Source organism: Prionailurus viverrinus, chromosome B1 (assembly GCF_022837055.1).
Source record: "Prionailurus viverrinus isolate Anna chromosome B1, UM_Priviv_1.0, whole genome shotgun sequence".
NCBI lineage: Eukaryota > Metazoa > Chordata > Mammalia > Carnivora > Felidae > Prionailurus > Prionailurus viverrinus.
The window spans coordinates 113604077-113627825 of record NC_062564.1 but is presented as its reverse complement, the minus strand read 5'-3'; the positions used below and the strand labels follow the sequence as shown (position 1 = coordinate 113627825).

At 40.5% G+C, this 23749-nt stretch overlaps 1 protein-coding gene across 5 annotated transcripts in view; it reads right to left on the bottom strand.

Moving 5' to 3' along the window:
* ELOVL6 (ELOVL fatty acid elongase 6) overlaps window positions 1-23749 on the bottom strand; it is a 147289-nt gene that overhangs the window by 6284 nt on the left and 117256 nt on the right. For all 5 annotated transcript variants that reach the window (XM_047856481.1, XM_047856482.1, XM_047856479.1 and 2 more), the window contains one exon: window positions 5104-5255. In XM_047856481.1, coding sequence (XP_047712437.1) covers window positions 5104-5255 — 152 coding nt within the window. The remainder of the gene's footprint in view (window positions 1-5103; window positions 5256-23749) is intronic.

Below are 23749 nucleotides of genomic sequence, written 5' to 3'. Positions count from 1 at the left end.
ATGTTGCAATAAAAGTTATTTGCTGTAAAGTAGTAAGCACCTCATCCTTTTTAATTCTTTTGATTTTTAACTCTAGCATCACTTTTATGTTAAAACTGTATTGTCTAAAGAACAATTTCAGTGTGAGGAGAGTAATAGGGGACAAAAGACAGACCATATTAGAATAAGCTAACTGGGAACGAAAAGTGGGGCCTAGAGTTCTGGAATTGAAACTTGATTTTGTGTTTTTCCTGTCTAAGTAGGAGTCTCACATCTCACGAGTACGGGGCATGATCTGAGACACGTTAGGTATTTCCATTTAAATGGGGGAGCTGGAGGTCAAGGACATGTCATGAGAGCTATAAAACAAAATTGATTTGATTTCATTTATGATTTTTTTTTTTTTGAACAGACAGGCTGGCAGGTGGAGTAATGAAGACGGGATTTCCCAGTAAAGGTCCTGGAGCCTCTCCGGGCTAGCCTCCAATGCCCTATTAAGGTTAGTATCCCCAAGGAGGCTGCTGACCTAAGGAATGGCAGATTCTCCTGGGCAAGGGGAAGGGGAAACTGGCGGGGTTCCAGAAGGGCTTCCCTTAAGAACACCTACTTTTTTTTTTTTTTTTTTTTTTTGGATATTGCAGCTGAGATGCAATGTCACACCGCTCTGGAAGTTATGAATTATTTTTCTTCTGGGGAAACAACATAATCTCACAGTTGACTTGTCATGAGCCAGTCGTGCCATGATATGGTATTTACAGGCCTGCCAAAAGCTACACAGTGACCTACAAATGCAAACCAAAGATAGGGATTGTGTATTTATTTGATGTTGGCCAACCAATCTTTTCTGGCCAAAGGTCTGGTTGGCATCATGGAAAGAATGTTGGCCCAACAATCAGCAGCGGGACTCTCGACTCTTAGACGCTTCAGCCGCATCATGTATTTTAGGTACTGCTGGTTCGTGTTCTCCCTACCACTGTCTCTCTAACTACTTTTGATTCAGCTATTTTCAGTCTGCAGGCAGGGTGTGCTCTTCTCATTCCTAAGTGTCCCTTCTGAACTGTACCTTCAGCCTGTGTGCCTGTTAAGTACAGGTGTCTGTGCGGCTTTGGAGAAGCCCATCAGCATTTGGAAACCCCTGGGTTGCTCACAATCACCAGGAGACGGACAGCCCACTGTGCGTGGTTTGTCACAGATGGCTATACCCCTCTTCGCAGAGTTAGCTGGAGCTCTGCTGAGTCAGAGTTTCAAAAACAATGACGAGCTCAACTATGCAAGGACCTAGATAGACTCAGAGCAGATGTTTCCAAGTTTTCACAAAAGCAGATCTCAGCAGCTTTTCATATAATTCAAACAGTAGGCGCGCAAAGATTTTGGCACACAAAGCAGGTTGGCGGTTCTCTTCTCCTCATTTGTAATAGATCGTAACTCTATAATTCACTGAAATGAGCTCCCTGTTTTCTGCTGAAACAGAAAGCCCTTCTTGCTATTAAGAGTTGAGTGAAGGAGGAATGGTGATAGGATTTGATGGTTGGTGGCGAATGGGGAAGATGAAAAAGTGCTAGGGGTGGATGATGGCGATGTTGTGCGTAATGCAAGTGTTCTTAATGCCACAGCGCTGTATACTGAGAATGGTAAGTTTTACATTATGTGTATTTTGCCATCCTTACCCCCCTCCCCCCCTCCCCCACCAGCCCCCAAAGAAAAGTATAGTGAAAACTGCAGGCATGTAGGTTTGGGTGGGAAAACAGAGTTTCAGTATTGGACACAGAAGAACTGTTCCTTCTCACAGGAACCTTTTCTTTCTGCTGCACATAAGGGAGTCCAGAATCTTAGGGTATTGAACAGCAGAGCTTAGGACCTAAAAATAAGAAAAGTTCTAAATAATCCAAGTGGATAAATCTTTATTTCTTTCCTTTTTTTTTTTAAAGTTTATTTATTTTTTTTGTTTCTGAGAGAGTGAGTGGAGGAGAAGTAGAGAGATAGGGAGAGAGAGGATCCCAAGCAGCCTCCACACTGTCAGCGCAGAGCCCGAGGCGGTATCAAACCCACGTGAGATCAGACCATGACCTGAGCCAAAATCAAGAGTTGGACGCTTAACTGACTGAGCTATCCAGGTGCCCTGTGGATACATCTTTCTTAATTAAGTGGTAGAAACAATGTTTTCTAAGAATGAAAAAATTGAAAAGGGTCTTAACTTCCAAAATGAACAAGAAGGCATTCAAGAAACATGTTCACTGAATTAGGGCTAGGGGCTGGCGATCTCTTGAGGCACTCAATCTATTTTGATTCAACAGTTTAGTTTCGGAAGGCCATTGTCAATGAGCTCCAGACTATTCAAAAGGAAATAAAACATATTTTAAAATAGAAAAACAAAGCAGTCTGACCATGAAAATATCTATATAATGAACCTGAAACTACATGAAGAATGTCATTAAAGAACCAGATTAAGTTTTGGATTCCCCCCCCCCCCCCCACTCTTTAGCCCATTGTCAACACTTCAATTCTATATTTTAACTATTAAGAAATGGAGTGTTTGATATCCAACCTACAACCCACTAAGATGCATGAGGCTTCTTAGGGAAAGAGATTATCAAAACAATGGCACAAGGGACTACAGTACAGCTCCTTCTGGGCTCAAGAGGGAATAGAATTGTGTTCAATTATAAGGTCCACCTTGGGGCAGTGGGGAGTGGTGAATTTGGGTCTAGATTAAATAAGACAGCTGATTAATTAGCATCACCTGGACTAACACTCTAACAAGACACAGGATAACAGCACAAACACCTCTAAAATGCTTCACCAATAGTTCTAGTCTGGAAATTTTAACTCTGGCCGCCATCCTAAAACTTTGATGTCAGTCTGGAACAGAAGATGGGAGGACAGACAGTAGAGGTCTACTCATGTCTTTGAAGAAAAATGACCACTATAGATAGGTTGAGGTGGCTCTTCGATAAATTATTCTAAAGGTAGAAGGGACTATTTTGAGTTTCAAGTCCCTCAAATACAATGGCATAAAATTCAGAACACAGACAAGCAGCGCTTGCAAGGAAAAGGATTTCTAGAAGCAAAGACTAGTTTGTTTCTTTGCAATTTATGGCTTAAGGGCCAGAAGCATAGAAGCACCATTGCTGATTTGAAAAAAAATATGTTGAGGGTAGTAAGGTAGAAATTGTGAAGAGTGTTCAGTGGTGAATATGCGGGGGGGGGGGAGGGGGGGGTTACAGGTTTCAAGTATTCACTGTACTCATATATTTATAGTCAGTTTTGTATCAAAAAAGATGGGGGTGGTTCAGGATCTTTATTATACAGTATAAATTAAGTCAAAGGGATATGATATTTCTCAAAGTGAATAGTTCTCAAACATTAATAATGTATGAATTTTAAAGAAAATGTCACAAAACCCCAGGGGAATACATGAGAATGCACGCTCATATTCTTAGACCAACCCCTGTTTGAGAAAAAGTAATCTGCCTCAGAAATTGTATGAATCTAAAGCATCAGTATGAAAGAAATATATCTGGCAAGACAATCTTTTATTTCATCTATAAATGCAAACACAAAATTAACATGTTCCCATAGAATTTTGAAATTCCTAAAAACACATCTGTTTTAGGCACTGTGTATGGCTCCAAGTTTGGAAAACATTTTTCTAGTCTAAGATTTGACAGCTTGTGGTCTCAATTCAAACATGAATAAAATAGCGTCCTGTGGCCTGGTTCATAAAACTCCTATTCTAAATTTCTTTTTAGATGGATTAGACATTCTATTCCAGCCTCTATTAAACATCCATTGTAGGTGCTTAACATAAATATATTAAGTGAATGAATGAATACATCCATACTAATGCATTTCACCCTAAGTCTGCTTTCATAGACTCTGCACACACAACGGTGACCTACTTATTTTGGAGAGGACCCCTCTCCATACCCCTGCTTTTCTTAGGAAAGGTTTTCTGAAGAAGTTTTCCTTGTCTTTGATTTGGGAAACTAATAGTCAAACCAATAGTTCAAATCAATTGCCAGTTCTCTGTAGGCAGGATATATAAAGCAGCCGGTAGAAAGTGGTAGGTTGTCAACATACACATCAGAGGGATCTCACCTCCCTTGTGAACAGACACAGGATATGAAGTAGGGACACCTTAAAGAAAGACTCTGGGTAGTTTGTATTGTAACATGGCTTATAGTGAAAGTACAACCTCTAACCCCCCTTTTTAGGAGAAACAGGAGAGGGAATACAATCTATAAATAAATATTTTGAACTAAATAATACAATTCTTAACTCCATATAAAAAATTTAAAAACCCAGAGAATAGGTGTTCCCTGAGGATATAAACCAGTTTGTGAGATGATGACCAGTACTGCTCATGGATGAACCCAGAGTTTATGATCACCAGCAGATCACTTTCTCCGACAGTAAAGATATTGGTGAACTACATCCACGTCAAATCCTTAGTCACAAATTTTCCACAGTTTCTGCTAACCTATGCCACACTTATATTCAAGACCATTAAAGAGTTGAAGAAGAAGAAGAAGAAAAAAACACCCTACATACACTGGGAGTTATTTTGGATTAATTTCTAGAAGGTGGGCCATATTCCTCGTCTCCAAGGCCCGTTCCTTAGATGATTAAAATCAAACGTCAGAAACCAATGCTTAGCATTTGTTACTTAGAACATGAGGATACCCAAATGAAAGGCTAGTTTCCAGGTCTGAATCTAACAGCAGGATGAAAGTATGCTTCCATGTGGGACTGGGAAATTGCTGCATTGCGAATTTTCCTCCATATTTGCATCTTAGCACAGCTGCTAATGTGCTGGACAGAAGGGGCCACGTAGATTTTATATGCTCTGGCAGTGTATTTTCAGTAGTGTTTGGAAGTCTGCATGTTTACATAAACTATTTTGCTCTTTGTGTATACCATGAACAATTATTGAAAAGGAAGGAAGGAGGGGAGAGAAGAAGATAGCGGAAGTTAGTCAAGAACTCTCAAATTCATTAATTATAACTTTCCTGCAACCAATAAAACAGGGCCTTCAAATCGTTTCTTTGTTTTAAGATAAATACTGTGGGTGTGTAGCTACCAAGGGGGGGTGGGGGTGGAAACGGAAGGAGAGAAGACACTCACCTAGTTCGGGTGCTTTGCTTAGCACAAATGCATAAGCCCAGAATTTGCTGACAGGTCCATTGTAAAAACTCTGGTCACAAACTGACTGCTTCAGGCCTTTGGTCATCAAAATGTACACCATATAAGCACCAGTTCGAAGAGCACCGAATATACTTCATAACGAAAAGAGAAAAGAAACAACATTCAGGAAAATAATTTCATTTCTGACATTACTCACACTTAGAAGACTGTCTGCCGTCGTGGGTAAGAGGTATAGATGACTCATAATCATTTGCATTTACCCAGAAGCATCTTAAAATGTTTTGTAAGCAAGAGCAACAAAACTTCTTCGCAGTGCTTTATTCTGAAAACCATACACAATGCCACTTATTCTTCACCAGCATACCCCAAAAAGGCCATGGACAAGGGGAATGGATCCAGGGCAGGCTCTCACGAGGAAGTCTAGTGACCTCTGTGTTTCAGCTTGAGGAGAACTATCCTTTGGGGAGGATATGGGCTTGGCTGAAAACTCTTGGAATCATCTCAAGTCTGTCCTATTGATGAGGTTTTGGGGCGATGGCGAGGGGTCTGGAGCCGACGACCAAGAAAGAATTCTTGAAGACATCTTTGGTGCAAAAAGGTGATTTTGTTGAAGCATGGGGAAAGGACTTGTGGGCAGAAAGAGCTGCCCCGGGACCACGAAAAGAGACTGGTTATATACCATGAAGTTGCTGGAGGTAAAGTCCAGTGGAAGTTTCCAGTGAGATTTTCATATGCTAAAGAAGACTCACAGGATCCTGGAGGCCTAGCTATTATCAAGCTAAGGTTGTTTTTCCCTCTAGCAAAGCATTAGCATTATGACAGTAGGGAGTTCCTGGAGAAACCTTTTACTGCACCTGCCTCAAGTATTTGTCAATGGGCTGCAGGTTATAAGGAGATTTAATTTTATCAGCCATTTCCTTCTGCCTTTGTTTCCCACATCACTATGTCCAATCATTTTCGAAGTCCCCGGCTCTATTGCTCCCTGGCTCTATTGCTCTGCTCGAGTATCTGTTTATTTCTCTCCACCAACTCTTCCTTTACTTTTGGACTGGCCTCATCAATGTAGACCTCCATGGCATCTTTTTGGACCCCAGCAGTAGCCTTTAAACCACTACTATCATTGGTTACCCTTTTCCACTCTAATCTGTCTCACAGAAGCCAGAAGAAGGCTCAGCTCTACTGTCACCTCCTCCAGGAAGCCGTTCAGGTTCACTCCTCTGAGCTCTCCATAACCACATACTAACACTGTTCAAACTCCGTCATGTGTTTGTCTCCACACAGGCATAGGCACTCAAAGACTGTTGAAAAACAAACCGACTTATGCCATTTTTATTAAAGAGCCTTTAAGGAAACAGGAGAGCTCTGGAATGTGTTGAACTCAGTGAAGCAACCCGAGGTGTGAAACACCTTTGCAGCTGGAACAGGCAGCCTCCGTTACAGACTGATCCCCCAGGCATATGTGCCAGACCATGCAGACCACACGCATGACAAAGCAAAGCTGGCAGACCATGTGGGGAGATGTGCTTGGCCATCATTTTTCTGGCAGCATCCCCTTCAAAGGTCTAAGTCAGTTAGGAGATTAACCAGTGAACAACTGTTGAAGTGAGTAGCAGCCTCACCAGATTGGGAAATAGGAGCTTTCATTTCTCTTCAGAGGCACTATTGTTTATTCAGCATGTCTTAAGGTTTGCTTCCGAATAAGTCATTGCTCTGGGCTACAGGGTCTATAAACAGGCATCTACCAACTAAAGGTCAGCTTTGCATAAAACCAATGTGAAGAAGTTGAATTCCTTGCAACTTTTTTTTTTAAAACGTTTATTTATTTTTGAGAAAGCGAGAGATAGAGTGTGAGTGGGGGAGGGGCAGAGAGAGAGGGAGACCCAGAATCCGAAGCAGGCTGCAGGCTCCGAGCTGTCAGCACATGCCTGACGCGGGGCTCGAACTCACAAACTGTGAGATCATGACCTGAGCTGAAGTCAGACGCTCAACTGACTGAGCCACACAGGCTCCCCTGGCAACAGTTTATTGGGACTTCATAAGTAGCTTCTCTAAGGATATACTGCCTACATTAAAGGGAGTTATTCTTTCCAACATATAAAATGATTCTGCTTAGGATTTATCTAATCCTTTAGTAGCTTCCCATTGCATACAGAATAAAACCCCCAAGCTTAACACAATCTACAAGGCTGTGAATGTCCCTTTGCCCCCCATCTCTACCCTTCCCACCTGCCATTGTCTTCTGGGTGACTGTGAGCCAATTATTCCAGCGCTTCCTTATCCTTTCAGTTTCCTGCCTTAGGAACTTTGCCTAAGAAATGTCCTCTTAGGGAGCTTCTCTCCCTGTTCTTTCAAGGCTGTTCCTTTTCACTTTCTTATCTCAAAGAAATGTCCCCTCCTAGTGGAATGACCTATGTCTTTACAGTCAACAAACTGTCCTAATTTGGGTGTGGAGGATTGGATTTCATTGGTAAACTCAGGTAATGGAACTGTTTCTGTCTTACCTGAACTGATTTTTTATGTGTTGTCTTTACCTCACCAGATGACGGCTAAATTATGAAAAGTTGCCAAACCCCTTCCTCTTTCTCCATATTAAAAGAATCCTGATTTTGTTGTCTCTCCCAACGCATAATTCTCCCAAGAAAGTGACAGTATCTTCAATTTAGGAGTAAATCCTAATTACTTAAGCAAGTTTTAGCAATCCCATTTCCCTTCCCAGTGATTTGTTAGGGTGGGCATTGACCTACTTCCCACTTCTAGCCAACTGTGATGTGAAGACAGGGCTGGCAGGGGGCCTTTGGGGATAGGTTACTTGCTCTTTACTGTGAATTGCCTGGAATCATAGCAGCTACTTTCCAAACAGGAGGGAACTACTGGGGAGACAAAAGTGCCTCTGAGAGGATGCCAAAGTATCCCTTCAAAATGTGAGGGAGCTGCGGGATTAACCAATGCCCCTACTGCAAGGCTTCTTGTTTGTGATAAAGCTTTCTTTCTTATTGTATAAGCCCTTTGGGGTTTTGCTTTCTATTACTTGCATCCCAGCAGACACAACACACCAGATCTGATTTTCGGTAGACCTTTGAACACTAGTTAACATTTCCGTGGCTATGTAATACATCTAAGTCAAGCTACAACTTACTACGTCAGTTATCTGCTTTCTATAAACCAGTGGGAGATACATCAATGACTGTTGTACAAGCCCAAAGCAGAGAAACACACAAGTGACATGCTTTCAACACGTTATCAGTCTCTGCTCATTAGTCCCTGGTCTAGGACTTTTCCGAACCATCAGCATATTGTCCAGAGCACATCCCTCCTGCTACCTCCGGCCCCCTGAACACAGCAAGCAGAGCCCCTCCTCTACTAGGTTGTGCGGCTAGACTCTGTACTTCACCCGTGATCAGAGCAGATCCGAGGACAAACTTCTGGAAAAGTCACTGTCCTCTCACCTTCTCGAGTCTCAAAAATCATGGTAGTTCATGTCCAATTTCTTAAGTATCAGCACAGTTTAATCTGTTCCTTCAACTGTTAAATATTTATTGGCAATGTCCTAGATGCCGAGGTGACACAAACCAGTAACTCTGGTGAGTGGTGGTGGTGGTGGCGGTCCTGGAAGACTTCAGAGGAGGTGGTATTTGACTTGGGGATAAATAGGTGTTCAAGCTTTGGGGGTCAGGGAAGACGGAGGTCACCTCAGAGCACTGCAGAATTAAAAGTTTAGGTATCAGGATGTTGCCACAATATTGCTGGCAACGAGCATATCGCACATATTATTGTCCCATATCTGGGCCTAAGCCTCCCTCCCTAAGCTCTGAACAATAAGGCTGACTCAGAACAGAGGACAGTGCATTTTTCAGGGAAACCGGCAGTGCCAGCCATCAGGCCCATGTGTCTACGGGCAAAGGCACTTTGTTGTGATGTGACAATGCTCCTGCTGGGGAGCCGTCAGGGAGCCGCTTAGCCAATGGGATGATTGTTATCTGTGGGAAGCCAGTAGCTCTGCCCCTGGCACATCTTGGCCACAGTATACTTTGGAACCATGTGGCTCTTTAGTACAAGTGGGCACAAGGCCCTGTTATACATCAAAATATACTTTGGATCCGGAGACATTCTCCCCTCCCTAAGTTATGTCATCTCGAGAGACACTGTGATGTAAAAGACAAATATGCCACCCATGCTCCGCTATCCCCGGTCCTCGCGTCTACCAATGGCAGACATTCCTAATCAATCTTGACACTCTTTCTGGCCATGCCTGGACATGGCATCAACACTCTCAACCACTCTAACCCATTCCAACAGATGAGAGCCACAAATTCCAGGCACAGTTCTCTCACTTGCTAGTTTCATGGCTGGGTGACTTAACGTCTCTAAGTTTTTGTTTTCTGAAATGTTCTTATCTAACGTGCACATTAGTTCTATGAATTTTGTAGGACGATACAAGTAAGGTATTTAGTTAGCACACAGCCTCTGGTATAACTGAAAACAGTTTTTGTTATATTATTACTACTTTATTACTATTTATCATTGCTATTAATGCCACTTTACTTGGTCTGTTCTTCAGTTTGGAAAAACACTTTTACCTGTCTAACCTCACTGGGTCAGGCAAAAGAGGTTAAAGCTAATTAGCCCTGAATGAAAGTCAAGAAATACATATACAGAGAATTTGGTTTGCACTGATGATTGTTCATATTATTAAGTGTTTTAGAGAAGGTGTTTATTGTTAAGTGTTTCATGAGCCAACTTTTCACAAAACAGGCGACAAGCAGCAAATTCAAAATAGGATGTGAAATCAGCATTTTTCCATAGAACATCTTGAAGGAGAGACTGTTGGTATAGAGAAGCATCTGCTTCATGTAAAATTTATCTTTCAATCAAATGATAAAAGATTATTCTAAATCTAGGGCCTCAAACCGGCTGAGAGTCTGGGCCATTGTGTTTAATGAGGGCAGACTAGTGCTCTAGTATGTCTTTTTCCCAGCTGTAAGGTCACACTGGCATTTTTTAAAAGAAATACATAATTCTTTGTGTCAAGGTCCAATTTTGATTATAATAGCGAAGGGACTAGGAAAGAGCTTCGTGAAAGGAGCGGTGGATGTTTCCACTCTCTTTCCGCTACATTAGGCACAACGGGGACCTGGGGGAAACCACAGCCCTGATTAGCTTAAGATGCTCCTCAAACCAATGTTCTAGATTCTTTGTCCAGAAGAAGTCTGTCTCTTCATTGTTAGCCATTTGCCATGGCACGAGGAGGTACCAAGAATGCTTATTGGACTATTAATTATGATACTCTGGGGGTAGAAAAGGGAACCGTCTCTACATACATTTCTGACTATTTTAAAGCAAGCATATATTAGATTGACAATAAAAAAATTGGTTTAAATAGGAGCTTAGCTACAATTGCTATAATGAATAAACAATCACAGTTGTACTGGCGTGCAAGGCCTTACATAAACTTTTTAGTGTGAAGTGGAGACGTAACATTAATCCCTGATCAGTCAGCCCATGGATGGCACACTAGCATTGAGCCTGGTGGAAAAAACTGGGAGAGTACACATATGTATTTGGTCGGGATTCTTTGGATATGTAATATGCTACATTCAACAGATGTTGAAACATTTAGAGTAAAAGTTTGGAAAACAAGTTCTCATTTTCAGGTTGTATTAGTTGTTTTCTTTTACAAGCATAAGAATTAGAGTCCTTTCTAAAGAAGTGTGAGAGACGTGGCAAATTTTCTTTCAAACCCAGGCTCTTACCATGAGGCCTAATCATTTGTCAACCTTGAGAAAAGGGTAAATAACTCTGTATTCCAGCTTTCCAATTTTCCTGCCATCTGGAAGTCAAAGTGGAATAATCTCAGCAATAACCACAGAATTTCAGAATTCTGCCCTTGGTAGACAGACTCTTAGGTATAAACCATCACTCATCTTTTCAGTTATTTCACCGTGAATGTCAACGGTAGATAAACTCACTTTTACATTGTTCCCTCATTGGCCTTCGATTTAAATGAAAGGTATTTTGGAATCAGAACAAGGTTTCTGAAAGGTTTTTATTCTGAAGTGCCAGCCACCCAAGTCCCTCACCCTATTAACTCAATAACCAAAGGGGTAATTACTTTTAGGATTGGGCAATGAAATGTTTTAGTATACTTGTATCCTATAATAAGGAAAAGGGGGAAAAAAGGTGCGAGATTTTGTCAGTTGTCAAAAGATTTTGTCAGTTGTTTATAGAGTTACAGTAGTAACTCTATAAACATAGTAGAGGTCACTGATTTTCCTGGTAACAAAAGTTGGAACTACCATTTGTCATAGACTCTGACAATTTTCAGAGTAGGAAGAATATTCAATGATCCCAGAATGGGTTAAAGTAAATTAACAACAACCAAAAAATCTACTCTAATGTCTTTAGACTCAGGAGGTGATACATGATTATGGTGCTTACGGTATGGAATAATGACATCTGAATGTCAGTATCATGTTTCTATTGACCAAGTGCAATCCAGCTTCTAAAACCTCTCTGAAGGAGAAGGCAGGCATCCTTAAATAGAGAATGTCTATTTTAGTTTAGCCTAGTATTTAGCCTGGGTTAAAAATGCACTTTTCAATACTAACATAACAGATCATCAAGCATCAAGATGTGCATTTTTTCCCCAATAAACCAGCAGTTAAACAATGGGAATATACATCGTAACTTTTGATAATTTACTTCCCCTACTCCCCCACTAACAAGTCAGAGTACACAGTTTTATCTTTTACTGAGTGATCATTTCTAGGTTTGACTCATTTATCTTGATTGGAATTTTTTTTTTTTTAAAGCTTTTTTTTTTTTTTTTTTTTTTTTAACATTTATCCATTTTTGGGACAGAGAGAGACAGAGCACGAACGGGGGAAGGGCAGAGAGAGAGGGAGACACAGAATCGGAAACAGGCTCCAGGCTCCGAGCCATCAGCCCAGAGCCTGACCCGGGGCTCGAACTCTCGGACCGCGAGATCGTGACCTGGCTGAAGTCGGACGCTCAACCGACTGCGCCACCCAGGCGCCCCTTGATTGGAATTTTTAATCAGACATCTCCATTACAAAGTCTTGCAAACAACTTGTAGACTAAGACACACGAGGCTAAAATTGCGTATTATATACGTCAAAACTGAAAACACATACATCTTATGTAATACTTCCATTTTTGGAAACAGACGTTACCATTTAGGTAAACTTGCAAAATCTAAAAGTCTACTAATGCGAGAAAGGTAAAATAAATTACAATAGACACAATGTAACTATAAAGTATGCCAGGTACATCTGCCTTGGGTGCTGACATGGAAAAGCTCCAAAACACAGGATGATTAAGTGAAAAATACAAGGAACAGAACATTCCATGTGGTATGATCCAACTGGTGTACATCTAAAAAAGGTTGTAAGGTTACCTGTACATGCACTGATGGCTATAAAAATATTTATGGAAAAAACCCTTCGGCTGTTAGCAATGACTCCTATTAGAATTGTTTTACAATAGCCATGTAATGCTCTTTTAAAGAGGTTATTAGAAACCTGATTTTTAATGTCTATTTCTAACATTTATAATCTGATGCTAAATAATCCTTGGGATTTTTTTCTTAATAAGAAAGGATACATTAAAAGTCTAAATGTTACTTAGATAATGACCATTTTACTTTTCAGATATCAGATATGTTAATTTTCTTAAGTCTTTATTTATTTATTGAGAGAAAGAGAATGCAAGCAGGGGAAGGGCAGAGAGAGAGAGAGAGAGAGAGAGAGAGGGAGAGAGAGAATTCCAAGCAGGCTCCACTCTGCCAACATGGAGCCCGATGCAGGGCTTGAACCTATTAACCATGAGATCACGACCTGAGCTGAGATCAAGAGTCAGACACTTAATCAACTGAACCACCCAGGCACCTTGAGATCAGACACGTTAGATGGAATTTTTAGTCTAAAGGGGGATCACATAGCCAACAATCATCATGAAAAAGACCAGAAATAAATCATTTCAAACTTAGGTACATGTTAAGACAGAAAAGTACCGAGTAGAAAAGCAGAGCCTACTTTAGAATAGGAAGGGGAGGATAGATAAGGCCTCTTTGGAAAACTATCATTTAAGCCCTGAACATGGAATAGTTTCTACTGCATTTCTTGCAATGGTACCTAACTGTTAAATAGTAACACAGATAATGATATTCATGAATCCTAATTAAAGTTACATGTTGCAGCATGGAATCTACTGGAGCTGAAGGTTTCGTGGAAGAAGCTGTAGGTGCAGAAAGTCTTGCAGTACAGGGAAGGTACCTTAGCGGGTAATATGGTTCCCTGACAGACAGACGGTGGGCATATACTCTGTGATGCTCTCTCCACTCACCACAGATCCCCCTGATAAGCCAGAAAGCTTCAGTCTCAAACACACGTTCTTATTCAGTGTTTGGTAGGATGGGTTGACTTCAAGTCACTTCCTGATGTATCAGTTTATTCTCTTAACTTGTAAATCTAAGCCTTAAAAAAGGAAAAAGCCTTACGAGGTCTGAATATTGCTTAGAAAGTAGTGTGGGGCACAGTCCATGCATCTGAAATATGCAATGTGGATATAATACAACACACTTGCTCCAGGTATCTGACAAGGCAAAGAAATGCTGGCTCAAGTTTAAAAAAATAACCTTAAAATAGCCTGGCAGAGTGGGAGTAAGGATGGGTAGGGAGATTAAAAGAAATATTAATAATAAGGGCAATTGGTACCATGATACATCTCAATTAGGATTTCCCCAAAGAAATGCAATACCTGGCTATAGAACTCCTAGCATTTTACTTTTAATTTGAAATTTCAAGATTGCACAGTGTGCCATAAAAGACAGGATTTTTTTTTTTTTTTACTTTTATTTGAGCTACTGTTATTATGCTGTCATCTGAGATATAGGAATTTATTTCATCTCCTTAGAACAACTTAGCGCCATCGGGGCCCGAGTGGAAGGCAGTCACTGCCTAACATCACCCTGATTCTCAGACCACAGTGCCAGCTTCAATTCTTGCTGACAAGTACTTGACTTTGTGCAAGCATTGTGCTAGACGCTGGCACAATATTACGCATTTGAAGAACTTTATTGAGCTCCTCCATTATAAAATTTTATTTTTACAACTTCATGAAGCACCATTATCCTGGTTATAGAGACAAAGACATGTGCACGGGGAGGACAGGGGACTGGCCCAAGGTCACCCGGTTACTAAGTACCAGAATCCTCTGACTGTATCTCCAGTGCTTTTGCCTTTTACCCAGTGCTGATCCCAAACTCCCTACCAGGCTTTCTTAGCTTACTGGTTTTTAGCCTGATTGGGCATTACAATCACCGAGAAGGTCTAAAACAATTCTGGTGTCTAGGACCCATCCCCTAAGAACTGATTCAGAATCTTGAACATGGAAGCATGAAGGACTCTGGTTTAGGGACTCAGTCTGGAGTCTGGAGTCTTCACCCTCCAAGATGCCTTCCTGCCTGTGCCTCTCCCCTACCCATAATTCCTACCTCATGAACCTTTGGATGAAGCAAGTTACCTATCTATGCATCAATGTTGTGCTAGATGAGAACACTTGACCCTGAATTTTAAGCCTTAGAGCTCTGCTAAATTCTACAGAATTAATGTCTTTTGATTGGTACACTTTCTGCTTTTGCCTTATCTTCTTTATTCAGCTACTGATGGGATCTTATCTAAGGTACTCGGGAGCAAGTGGAGACTGGCCCACAATTTTCAAAGAACAATGTGCTGATTTCTGGACTTTCACAATGGGAACAAAGAGATAAAGTGCTACCATTAGTGACCCCAATTAAGCACAGCAGAAAATTAAAATAGGGGAGTTGTATGAACTCAAAAGAACCTAAAGATAAAGGTGGGCAGTAGTAAAGATTAATGTCGAAGCCAAAAAACTCACCAAGATCACATAAAGTGATTAGTCATCTTGTTTCTACAAAAAACGTTGTTGCTTTGAGAAAACTCTTAATCAAATTACTAGGACAGTGATGATTTCAGTGCTAAGACTAATAGCATTGGCCCATTCACTCCGCTGCACAGTCTTAACTAGGTTTCATAGCCACATGAGGAAACCAAACTTCTTTTTTTCTGAGGGATGATTAATGAAAATTTCATTGGAAGAGTACTTGCATCATGATATATAACATTTTCTGTTGTGAAAATAATGGAAATCTTTTTAAAAACAAGAGTCCAGAAGCCCTGAAGGGAGAGCTCTCATACATGACACCCTATGGGAAGAAGCATTCCTTGAAATCCCCAACAGGAAGAAGCTTAATTTACATACTCCAGCAGGAGTGAGGAAGAATTTTTCTGGTCTAGCAACAGCCCAGCAATGAGAAACCACCACACTCAGTCAATGAGAAGCCATATCAGCCCCTCCCAGCTTTCTCCTTTCCCCTTTAAGAGTAAGCCCCTCCCCTCTGCTCTCTGGACTTGCCAGAGTTGGCTTGTCCTGAACTGCAATTCTCTGCTATTCCTAAATAAACTCATTTTGCTGGTAAAATAGCCGGCTCTTTTATTTAAGGTCAACGTTGTAAAAACAGTCTCCCCCACTCCCACCCAACCCCCAGACTAAAACAAAATAAAAGGAAGGGAGGGAGAAGAGAAACAAAGAGAGAGAGAAGAGAGAGAGAAAGTTATTATGACTCTGTTTTCCACATCCTTAAATTTAGGGACTGGGAATGTCCTTCAGGATTCCAGCCCTAAACTTGTGTGAGTTCAAAAAGAGAGGAAACATATATGAGAAGTTGCGGCTCTTTATATGCCCCATTTATTCCTTTGGGCTTATGGCTCTAAAACCCATCAGATGAATTTTTATAACCTTTTTAAGCAGCACACTGGTTTTTTTCTAGAATTTTCATAGTTGTTGACAGTAATTGAAGAATCCTAATCACAATACCAAATAAAGTAAATTTAAATAATATTCATTTCACAAATATTTATTAAGTACAAATACCTACTAGGTGATAGGCCCTGAGCCAAGTCTCACTCTTATCAAAAAGAGTTTAGTTTTTAAAGAGATCACTCAAATACCACCACTGGAGGGGCGCCTGGGTGGCACAGTCGGTTAAGCGTCCGACTTCAGCCAGGTCACGATCTCGCAGTCCGTGAGTTCGAGCCCCGCGTCAGGCTCTGGGCTGATGGCTCGGAGCCTGGAGCCTGTTTCCGATTCTGTGTCTCCCTCTCTCTCTGCCCCTCCCCCGTTCATGCTCTGTCTCTCTCTGTCCCAAAAATAAATAAAAAACGTTGAAAAAAAATACCGCCACTGGAAAGAGATGGTAGGAGAGAAAAGATATTCCTTTCTAAATCTGCTTTTGTTAATATATATATTTAAAGATAGGGTTATACAGACCTCAAGGGAAATTTCTGAGGAATTTTCCAGAGAATTACAGGGCCTGAAACATCTGGTGAGCTCTTTGTCAGGTGAACTTTATGTGATAAGGGCTCTGAGAGTCAGCCTCCCCATCACCCCAGTCTTTTTTGCATCAGAAATATGGTAGTTCTCAAATGAGATCAATTAGCCACCAGCATCAAGAATTAGAGGGGTTGGAGCACGTGGGTGGCTCAGTGGGTTAAGCGTCTGACTTCGGCCTGGGTCACACGGTCTCAAGGTTTGAGAGTTCAAGCTCTGCATCGGGCTCTGTGCTGACGGTTCAGAGCCTGGAGCCTGCTTTGGATTCTGTGTCTCCCTCTCTCTCTGCCCCCTCCCCTGCTCATGTTCTGTCTCTCTCTCTCTCTCAAAAATAAATAAACATTAAAAAAAAAAAAAAGAAATTAGAGGGGTTGGACAGATAGACAGATATGGACTGAAGCTCTTCAATGATAACTACTGACTTGCTAGAGGGCCTAATTTTTAGCAACTGGCCAGTGATCTCAGAACGTTAACTCTGGTGGCTAAAAAAGTGGCGGCTATAAAAATCCTTTGTACTGGTAATCCTGGGAATCAATGGGGATTTAACTTCCAGGTGCAACTCAACTTTAAACTCTTCAACTGCAAAGTTGGAGCCCACATTGGTCACTCTTGAGATATGTCACGTTGGCAGTGACTGCGTTGCAGAGTTCACATGCTCCCCCGAAAGAAACCCCAGCAAGAAACCTTCAGCAGCACTTAACAGTCCCTGAAATTGTGGTCAGTTCAGAACCTCCCATCCTAAAATTATCAACATACTGGAATGGCTACCCTGACATTTGTGAACATCCAAATGGTCTGTTCTGAACTCCTCACACCCCCACCTCACGAACTTACTTTTGCCCAAAGAAGCCCGAGAATTTCCCCTCTCCTGCATCTCAACACCCAAACCAAAGCCTCCACAGTCCTGCACGACTAGGCAACAGGATCTCACGGGCCCAATTTAATTGCAAAATGATTTTAAAAACAAAAATCATAGTATAGAGAAGCACATTTTTATCCATTTGTGTATACTAGGTCTAATTAAAGAGGAAAAATTCACTTTGTTCCTTAATTTTTCTACAGATCTTGGCTTGCTTCCTATTTCCATTTTTCGTATTAATCCAAATTTTTCAGTAGAGAATTCAAACAGAACAAGTTTCTATCTACTAGCAGCAAAAAGTGAAAATGACCAAAGTGGCTGCTTTTATTTAACATGCCTATGAAGAGTTTTATACATAAAATTTCACCTATCTTGATCTGATTAAATAAGACCTGCACATCCCTCAATAGGACTATTTACGTAGTAAGGACTTAATAAAATGTTAAATCACTAAGAAAATATAAGAGCTATTGAGAATTTAATACACGTGAAAATATGTCTAAAAACTATGGCATCGTCTACAAGTTTAAGGTATTGTCAGAAAGGCAGCCTGGCATTAGGGCAAAGAAAATCTGAGACCAGATTCTTAATCTTGTCTTCTTCACCTGTTGAGTGCTTCAGAGGATGTGTCATAAATCTTCTCCCTTCCCTTATAAAATGGAGGTGACACTCTCTAATATTCTGCCTATATCACAAGTTGTCGCAAGGATCACATCTGCTGATGGGTGTTAAAAATCACTGAGTTGACAGTAAAACATTCCTATTGATACCACTACTATCATCAATGAGTCTTTTCCTGACTACATCATTCTCATTTATAATCTCTAATTTCTGTCTAAGCACATACACTCGTAGTAACTGGGTTCTGTGAACTTTTAAGGGCTAGGAACAGGCTTAAATTGCCCTTACCTATTCTGTTTATTTTGTGCTTTTCTTTCTTCCTCACACACAAAAACATCTTTTAAGGTCAATCTGTTAGATTTTAATGACAATATTTTGGTAACATTCAAGAAAAGACATCTATGTACACATTTGTCTCTTAGTAAGAAATCGTATCTGACTACTAACAGATTAACAGTTGAAAACAACAATGCTACCAAAATCAATACAGAGAGCATTAAAGCTCAGATCCCTTGTTTTAATACTGGAAAAACTTTCAAGCCCATTCAGCTTCTTGGGTGGGACCACAGGTTTATGGAAATATTTTCATCTCTTATGCTTTTATAACACATGTGCCACTGACCTCATAGAAGCTGATAGTTGGTACATTTTGCACCTGGATTGACTTGACATTCAATCACTCCTATCCTAGGAGTATTTCCTTTCTTTCCACAGAGGAATTTCAAGGCAGAAAAGGCTTAAAATGGCATTAAGTATGTTTTCACAAATTACCTTAAAGGTCTTTGGTATATTAGACAGTAGTATCTGTGAATTACCAAATGGCCCTCAGGCACCTATAAATAATAGGAACTCAATGGATGTTTCTGTGCTATGACATTTATGATTATCATGATTGGGTAATACAAACACAGGCTTTAAAAAGTTGAGACACTATGCTTGTTTTCTTTTACTTCACAGATCCTCAGGCTATTGGAGTTTCCAAATGGCCTTATCATGCGTACCTGAACTCCTAAGATCCTGTAAATTTTCTCAGGGAGAAGGTCTTCTCACTTCATTATTGCATGTGAGTGTGGAGAAACAAGGGGGAACTCCTTCCACTTCTGTCCCTTCACCTCCCAGCCATCCCAGCAAATAAGATGGTGCCCTTGAGGTTTTAGAGTTTTTCTCTCTTCTGGAGGAAAAGCCCGCTTCCATCTGATATTTGAGAAGAGAAATAAAAGATATAGCCAAGAGCACAAGTGGAAGGTTGGTGGTTTGTGTTTGGCATTTCTGGTCTCACCTGCTGGCCTTCTCTCTTCCTGTTACTCCTTTCCTTTCCTGTAACCTGTGGCCCTTCAAAACTTTGAGTTTCAAAATACAGGTTCTTTTGCTTCTCCTTTTCTATAGGGAATTCACCTACTTTCTCAATTAGATGTTAGAAGACAATGTGATTGGAGGAGAGAATGAATGAAACTCTCTTACTCTTTCTGGGGAGTTAGAGAAATTTTCAACTGATAGAATTGCAGATAGTCCCAGTCTGAAGAATTCCAGACAGGGAAGGGGTAGGGATTTTTATTCATTCATTCATTCATTCATTCATTCATTCATTCAACCAATTCTTTCTTGAGTGTTTTGTATGTGCCAGGTACTATTTTGGGTGAGGGAGACGCCTAAAATTTTAGGACCTGGATAATTTTAAAAAGAATATGGATAAGTCATTAGGTACTGGAATACAAGAGTAAACTCAACAGATAGGTCTTGCATTTCTTAGTGCTTACATTTTAAAGCAGGGACAGATATAGTACATCAGGAAACATATAATATGCCGGGTGATGGGGGCACCTGGGTGGCTCAGTTGGTTAAGCATCTGACTCTTGATCTCAGCTCAGGTCATGCTCTCATAGCTCATGAGTTTGAGCCCAGCGTGGGGCTCTGTGCTAACAGAGCAGAGCCTGCTTGAGATTCTCTTTCTCTCCGTCTCCTCCACTCATGTTTTTTTTCCTCTATCTCTCTCAAAATAGATAAACAGACTTAAAAAAAAATAATATGCCAGGTGATGGTAAGAAAGATTAGGATGGCTGGCTGTGAATTGGGCTTGATGTTTTATTATTTCTATATATTCCATATTATTTCCATATATACAGATGGACGCCTCAGTAATATGGTTACATCTAAACAAAGAGCTGAAGGAAGTAATGGAGTGAACCCCACAGTTGTCCTCCACCCCATGACGTTGACCTTAGCCTTCCACTGAATCCCTATGTCAAGCTGTACCCTATTCCTTTGTCTCCCGGAGCTGATCTGTGACAGACCCATACATTACTCAAAGCTTTGTGCTCATGAGTTCTGTCTCCAATGGACTAGGATGGAACCACAAGCCAAAACCTCACCCAGTCCAATTTTTATGACTCTGGAAGCATGTTTACCTAATTCAAGAGTACTGGAAGGGGACTTAGATGTCTCCAAGTCCAGACTCCTATACTTTGAGCAATCACTTCAACACCAGTTAGGTGGGTTTCCCAGTTAATGACTTTTAAAATATTGGAACCAAAGACAAACCAAAAAGTCCAAATGGAAGCAACATATGCCTTTGACAAAAACACAAAAATTACTTTCTGAAATAAACTGGGTTCCAACAGTGAAGAGATGATAGAATGAGCTCTAACTTGATCAAAATTATTGGAGGTGTAGTGGTGTTGTGTGAGATGGTAATACAGGATAAGCAGATTAGGAAACTGAGCAAGCGTATAGCAGTCACACTACATATCAGCACAAACAGACCTCAAGAAATTGCCTGATAATGACTCAGAATATGAAGGTATACATTGAATTTGTTTATAAGTAAAAATGAGGAATTAGTGACGAGGACTTAAGAAATGAGAGACACACATTAGGGCAGTGTCTTGGGACAAAAACGCAATGAAGTATAAGAGGATAAGGATGAAATCAGAACTATTCTCTGTAATTTATTATATCTAACTATATATGATAAGCTGTCAAATGTGTTCATTGTAGAATCATAATGGGCTCATTATGGCCGTCATCCACAAACCTCTTTAGCAGCTCCTTAGAAATATTCAATTAAGGAACCCCTTCAGGTATTATTACATGTAAATATCTGAACCAGTAAACTTTACTTGACCATTGAGACAAGAATCTGGTGCCTAACGAGCAAAATCAGAGAGACAGATAACTTTTTAATAAAACTGATCTCATCAGATTGTTTCTATCTGGGTTTATTATTCATTTAAAAAATTTATTCCAGCTATGGATACTACTTTTATTATTCCTCACAGTGTGGGTGCTCCTGAGATCTGCTGACAAATGCACAGAAGGAGAAAAAAGAGATGATTTCAGAGATTTAATTCATCCAGACAGCTGGTTTATTGTAAAAGAAGAAACTATGAAGCCACCCACTAGAATTGCTAAAATTAAGAAAAACTGACACTAGCAAGTGTTGGTGAGGATAGGGAGGAACTGGAATTTTCATATGCTCATGGTGGAAGTGTATATTCGTACAAATTCGTACAAAACTAAGCAGTATGACTGATCACACTAAAGACAGGCATAAAAATGTTCACAGTTGAATTACTCATATCTTCAAAGTAGAAACAACCCAAATGTGTATCTACAATAGTGAAATAAAACGAACAAATGAAGTATAGTAATGAGGACAAAGGAAAAATTGCTATACAAAAACATAAGTAATTCTCACAAATACAGTGCTAAACTGAAGAATCCAGACACAGAAGAGTATATATTGTATATTGTTCAAGTGACATTCAAATATAACTGAAACTAATCTGATAGAAGTGAGATTAGCAGTTACTTTCGAGGAGACAAAATTGGGAAGGAGCACAGACAGGAGCTTCTGAGGTGCTGAGAATTTTCTCTATCTTGATCTGGATGGAGATTACACAAGTGAGTTAACTTTGTTTAAAAAACAATCATTGTTTTGAATCATCATTATTTCCTTGGGATAGATTCTCAGCAGTGGAATGACTGAGTTAAAGGGCTGGTTAAGAACTTTTCCATAAAACTCTGTCAGATCATGTTGAGAGTGAGGCATGATGGGACATTCAAAGAAGAAAATGCAGACTGATATGAAACAGGGACTCGAGAAATTTGGCAAATCTTATGTGTATACGAGTGGAGGGATGTAGCCTGGGAGACGCTAGAGCCACAGAGACATTTTGCTCATAGGAAATCGTAGCACAACTATGCGATCCTATTTTGGGGCTTTCTTTGCTTCTCACAGCTCTGTGGATACGGCATTAGGCTGACCAGGAAGTCGATTGACCAGGAAGCTGATGGAGATATGATGCCCTCGTGAAAAGTTAGCAGAACACTGATGTTATTTCAGGTGCAAGCACACACTTAATAGTCCATGGAGCTGGGTAAAATGGCTACAGAAAGGTCAGAGACACAATAAGAAATGCATGAGTAAGTATCAAGTATGCCGTCATTGGCCAGAGTCACAGCTTAATGCCTATCCAGAGGTCATCATACACTGGACTTCTTAGCTACTGAATACCTCCCCCAAACTCTATTGTTTAATAGGGATTTTCAGTGGAGGGCGTCCCTGGATTTGGGGTGAGGGAGAGAGTAATGTCTAAGGGGCATGTAAGACCCTTGAAGTCATAAGGGAATTTTAATTACAGTAAACCATGAAGGTTAGTAAAAAGTGCAGATTGCCAGGCTCTAATTTAATAGCTTTGGCGGAAGACCCAGAAATGGAAATTTTTAAAGACATTCCAAGTGTTTTGATGCAAATAGTCCACAGGTTACAGTTTGAGAAATTCAGCTAAGTTTATCTTCCTTCCCTTGGCGTATAAAATCATATTTCCCTTTTATGGAAGTCACTCACAAAGACTGTCTGGAGGTAGCACCTTTAACTTTGACCTTCCCAGTTAAGTAAGCAGCATGTATTGAGCAAAGAGCATGGGGTTATAGGTCAGACCAACTAATTCTGACTCTGCTATCTATAAACTGACTGTCTACGGGTAAAGTGCTTAATCACTAAGCATTAGTTCCTTCATCAGCCAATATGGGCACAGTTGCATTTTACATGGATTTGGATCACAACATTTTGAAATACTGGCATATACAATATTAATAAAGACACATGTGATATGCAAAATCTAAAGGAATATGAATCCCCTATATCTAAAACGTACTCAAGAACGACATAATTTCAAAGCAGATGGCCAAACTTAAATAAACTATGACACTGTCACACAAGAGTACCACATTAGTGGAAAACAGAAATGCCATCTTCTGTCAGCATCTTCCGAACTAGGCTGTTGTTTAGGTACCTCAGAAGTCCTGAGTGTGATTTGTGGTGACTATCGAGCTATTACTGGTAAATTATAACCATGCATCCAAGTATTCATTAAGTCGGGGTTGCTAGTGGTAGAACAGAGAAACATGTGCCAGAAGCCAAGAACTTTGGAATGAAGAAACAAAAGTTAGACACAATGAAAAGCTATGATTAGGTATGTATTATTGTGTTTAAAATTATTCCTATGGGAGCACCTGGCCGGCTCAGGGTAGAGCATGTGACACTTGATGTTGGGGTTGTGAGTTCAGGCCCCACGTTGGCCATGGAGCTTACTTAAAAAATAAACAAATTACGGGGCGCCTGGGTGGCGCAGTCGGTTAAGCGTCCGACCTCAGCCAGGTCACGATCTCCTGGTCTGGGAGTTCGAGCCCCGCGTCGGGCTCTGGGCTAATGGCTCA